Source organism: Clytia hemisphaerica, unplaced genomic scaffold (assembly GCF_902728285.1).
Source record: "Clytia hemisphaerica strain Z4C2 unplaced genomic scaffold, Clytia hemisphaerica genome assembly, whole genome shotgun sequence".
NCBI classification, from domain to species: Eukaryota; Metazoa; Cnidaria; class Hydrozoa; order Leptothecata; family Clytiidae; genus Clytia; species Clytia hemisphaerica.
The window spans coordinates 1,056,907-1,061,739 of record NW_027103836.1 but is presented as its reverse complement, the minus strand read 5'-3'; the positions used below and the strand labels follow the sequence as shown (position 1 = coordinate 1,061,739).

At 35.5% G+C, this 4,833-nt stretch overlaps 1 protein-coding gene across 1 annotated transcript; it reads right to left on the bottom strand.

Moving 5' to 3' along the window:
- Positions 1-765: 765 nt before the first annotated feature.
- On the bottom strand, positions 766-4,736 carry LOC136807141 (uncharacterized). Its single transcript, XM_067063719.1, has 3 exons — positions 4,621-4,736; positions 3,595-3,802; positions 766-3,307 (listed from the first exon to the last, which is right to left on the bottom strand). Exons 1-3 carry the CDS (start codon positions 4,630-4,632, stop codon positions 2,100-2,102), a joined length of 1,428 nt encoding a protein of 475 aa, XP_066919820.1. The 5' UTR covers positions 4,633-4,736; the 3' UTR covers positions 766-2,099.
- Between the last annotated feature and the right edge of the window lie 97 nt (positions 4,737-4,833).

Genomic DNA, 4,833 nt, shown 5'->3' with positions numbered 1-4,833 from the left:
TCTACTATCTACCCGACGATAGGGGAGGGCACCACTCTTTCCTGGGGGGTTGAACCCAACAACCTTACGAACCGTAGCCGGATGCTCTACCACTGCACCATCACGGTTCGCTTTATATACTTTGTATCTTATTACGTCATGCAGATTATAATTTACGGGTACTTATATTGAATAGAATTTAATAAGAAGCCGCGCCGCCTGAGTATTCGTAAAATCACCATAACACTGCCAATTTTTCGTAATGTGTGAAACTCATTTTTTCCAACACAATGGACACCAATTTTTCCAGAATTAACGCCATCATGCTTAATTTCCACGATCCCGCCAGTTTGTTTCGATTTCCTCCACCTTGCTTGCATAAGTTGACTTTGCGATCGAAAATGGATTGGAATTGCAACCTTTAGATTTTATGAATTGCGTTGCAGAGAGGACAAAGAAAATGGCTAAAGAGGCACAGCTGTGATTAGTGCTGACTCATCAATTTTGACACTTTTGGCTTCATTAATTCATGCTGATTTTAGGCTCTCAAAAGCCTGTAAAATGAGAAATGAAAAATTCATTTAGAGGGCCAACAAAAATCCGCTTTAAATTTCGTTTTTAATCAAAATACGTATCACTTGTCTTTATCGGAGGCAAAGAGGGAAATTAAAAATATCCTTTCGGTACCGATGAAACTAGAAAGAATTTTGTTTCTTCCATCTTTCATTCAGGGATCCCTTCTAAAAAAGGATTCAAAGATAGCAAAATAAAAACATTTTATGCAAATAGTACATCTTAATACAATGTTTTCTTTTTCAATTATCACAAAAATATATAGACATTATAAAAATATCACTAAAATAGAAGATAATTTTTTCGGCTTTAACACTCAAATAATATACTAGGAGAAGTCAAAGAAGGACGGCAGATGAAGGAAAAAAGGTAAAAAAAGAAAAAAGAAAAAGATGGCGTCTAGCAATCAAACAAGGGTTTTCTACGTGTCCGAAGAAATCAATATAGGTGTCCGATTTATACCCTTAACCGTTCATTTGATTGGTTTATATGCATTACGGATTCTGCGAAAACAAAGGAATGCTACTCATTTGAAACTGATTCAACAATTAAGTTTCTCTGAAGTGGGCCTGGTTCTTCTGAGCTTGATCATCAGTGCAATGATTCTGGTACTAGATGACCACGCACATAACAACCAGGTCATTTATGTTTTGACCTTAATCAAGAACACTGGTTTCTCGTTGGTATATTACTGTATGAACATTTTGATCACACTAGACCGACTGGCCGAAATGAAACTCAACATCCAATACCCTAATTACATCACACAACGAGCTGTCAATTTAACGTTATGGGTGATATGGGCATGCGCACTGGCATTCACCATGTTGATGATATTATTCAGTCCGAAATTTAATCATATTTCATTCTGTTATCTGTATTTCTTCTCGACAATGGAATTTGCGTTTCTAATAATTGCATTGGTAACATACACTTATATCTTGAAGCAATACATTAAAATGAAAATGGCGCTCCATCATTCGTGTCCTCACAACATCAACAAACAAGAGACATCGATACATTCTAAAAAACAAAAAAATCCGAAACAAAAACCACCTGCTACACGAAGTAAAAGTGACATACGAAGGAACTTCACATTCCGATTTCTTTTCAGTCGATCTTCACCGCTATTGATGATCTCATTGTTGGTGATCAGTTTTATTTTATTCATGATGTTTCCTGACCTTCTCAACTTTGTTTACCACGTTAGAGATTTACATCCTGACTTCGATGCACCAAAATCTTGGCCATTGGTTTTATCAACTTATATACTTTACACTTTGGCTTATACTAGTGATGCTTTGATTTACATTCTACTGCAAAAAGACGTTCGAAGAATCTTGATTGCCAAATTCAGAAGGCATCAATTTGATTTGAGCACCATTTCTCGATCGATCAAAACTGAAAAATAACTAACACTTAATAAAACCTGCAGTGTAAATTTTAATACTTTTATAAAAACGAGTTATAGTAATACCCGAGTATGAGCTTTTAAACACTATTTCAAAACTATCTAGAAACATGGAAAATATATCTAAAAATATAAATTACAGTTCATCATGGTTTGAATTTTCTTTAACAAACCCATGATCTTTCTGATCAGCATGTCGTTTTGATCTCGCTGCATCAATTTGTGTTTTCAAAATGTTAACATTCTTTGCTTGGCTGGATTTCAACTTAAAGGAAAAATTCTGTTTGCTAACCTCCTTGATAAACCTCCCATTGGAGACTAAGATTCGATCACGAATTTGTGACCAGGTTTTGACAATAAGTGACATTTTTCGATCCCAGCGATTCTTAATAGCCTTTTGCAAGTCTATATGATAATCATTATAAGAATCTGTAGCTTTCATTCCTGCAAATATTCTTCCAGCTTCGAAAGAATCTTTAGTTGCAGCTTCAAACTGTACTGCACCTTCGACATTTTCTTTCTGAAATACATTAACAGTGAAAGCACATTTTTCATGTGAAGATTTGCAGAAATTGAAATAACATACCACTCCTCGTCCAAACGAAGTTGGATTCTTTACGCAGTGCTGGTCATCAAGATTCAACCCTGGCTCATTTTGATAAAGATTCTCAATGTTTTCATTTGCTGCTTCGACATATTTGAGGTACAAGCCTAATTCCTGGATGAGTTGATTTGAGAAATAACCAAGTTTGATACGTGATGTCTTGCCGTCAATCTGTTTCAGTGTGCTCAACAATACAAGATAGATTTTCATTCGAAGATTGACATAATTGCGAAACGTCAACAAGTTGGTTTCTACATCATGTATATCTTCATGTTTCAGATGGAAACCAGGCTGAGATAATTTATCGTAATATAACATGAGTTGGTTCTTGTAAAGCCTGCTTAACCATTCCATCTCTTCAATACAGTTCAGAATTTCAGGTTCTCCATGCTCAGTATGTTTTAAACAGCTGACAAAAGTAGATTGCAAGGGAACCAAGATATCATCAAAACGTTCTTGATGTTTCACAAACCTCTCTTTACTGAGATGCGCCGCCATTCGATTGATGGCTTGGTTGTTCTCAGTACGCCACAGCGCCTGTACGCCCTCATAAGCCGCCAATAGAGTTTGTACCGAAAAGGTGTTCGATTCTACTTTCCTTTTATATACGAAAGAATGCATCATCAGTGAAATAGCGATTTCAGGAGCTGTTTCGATTTCTGCGATATGCGGTAGATGAATGCTTTCAGTTGTATTAATCTGTATTCCGGAGCGACCAGCCAAGTATTGTAATATCGTGGCTGAAAAAAAAAGATACACGAAGCTCATGAAGTGCTTCCAATTCGCTGATTCACACTCATGAATATCAACCGGTTATCAACTATCGTAAAAAGCTCGATCAATTAAATATTACATAATGTTGTCCAGTGCTTTGGTATACGAAAAGAATCTTTGGGTGTTCAAGTAGAGTAGAAGTTGAACGAATATGTTATCCAGTCATGAAAGAGAAAGCTGGTCATCCCATCAAGAAAGTTGGTTTGAACTAAAGGCAAAGAGGCGAAAACAAGAGATCAGCAATGTGGAATACCTTCATTTTTCATGATTGATTTCCCATCAAGTTCTTCATGTCCTTTGACATTTCGTTTAGTAAAAGGGATGGAGTGGTTGGCATCGCTTGTGATATCACCAAATGGTTCATACCAATCTGCATTGCAATGACCAACAGGTGGTCGACTTACGCCATACCATTTGATTGCTAAGCACACAGAGAACAAATTGTGAAGGAAGAACAAGAGCTGAAAGAAAGTGAACATCTTTCTGTGAGAGAATGTTGTATTATGTATACAAAGAAAATGACGGTAAAAGTTTTTAGGAAATTCTACTGTCGTTAAAAGAGAACAAATTAATAGTTGTTTTTAGGGTTGTCACTAGTTTGGCTAAGTATCAGAAATAGTTAAAAAAAAGTTTTGGAAAAATGTATCTGTTCTTCTCTTGCCAGATTCCTGGATAAACTTATTTATTTTTGAAAAATTTAGCTTCCTTGAAATTTACATCTGTTCTGAGTTTAAATCATGACCACTGGAAAAATTCATCTGTTCTTATGTTCTTTAATTGAACACCGAGATGCTCCTGGAAAAACAGCATCTGCTCTCTGTTTAATTTGGCCCTGTGATTTTTATGAATCACATCTGTGGTCTGCTGGAAAAGTAAATCTTTTTTTTAATTTTTTGCTCCTGGATTTTCGGAACAGATATTTCATACTCCTTCCTAGATTTTTGGAAGTGCTTGAACAATAGCTGGCTCCTGGATTTTACTCCAAAATTCCCTTTCCTGGAAAAAAAGAACGCCGACTGCTCGTGTGTTTAGACCGTAAATGCTAAGAGCATAATAGATTTGTCATTAACGAGGCTACACGCTAAAACATTTTTCTATTGATAATTTATCGCAAGTAGAGGCTGTAAAAACTCTGTTTACCGATGCTAGTAATCGACTAATACTACACATTACATCACAGACCATTGATTGGTTGATTTTAAGTGATTTACAACCAATTGGATCTTTATGTGTAATTTAAAAACTTAAAAGGGAACTCTTTAATAACAAAATATATTACCTTATACATCATGCTTTCTTTTCCCAAAATTTACTCAACACATTGCAGACGGTAATTTTGTATACTTTTTGACCGAAAAGTCACACACATCAAATTACAATTTAAGATTTGATTTCAAGTGAAAGAAAACAAAAGTTGTAAAAAGGTGAAATTTATAGCACTTCAAATCACTCATACTTTGATTGATGACACAGGAAACGAAAATAATGCTCG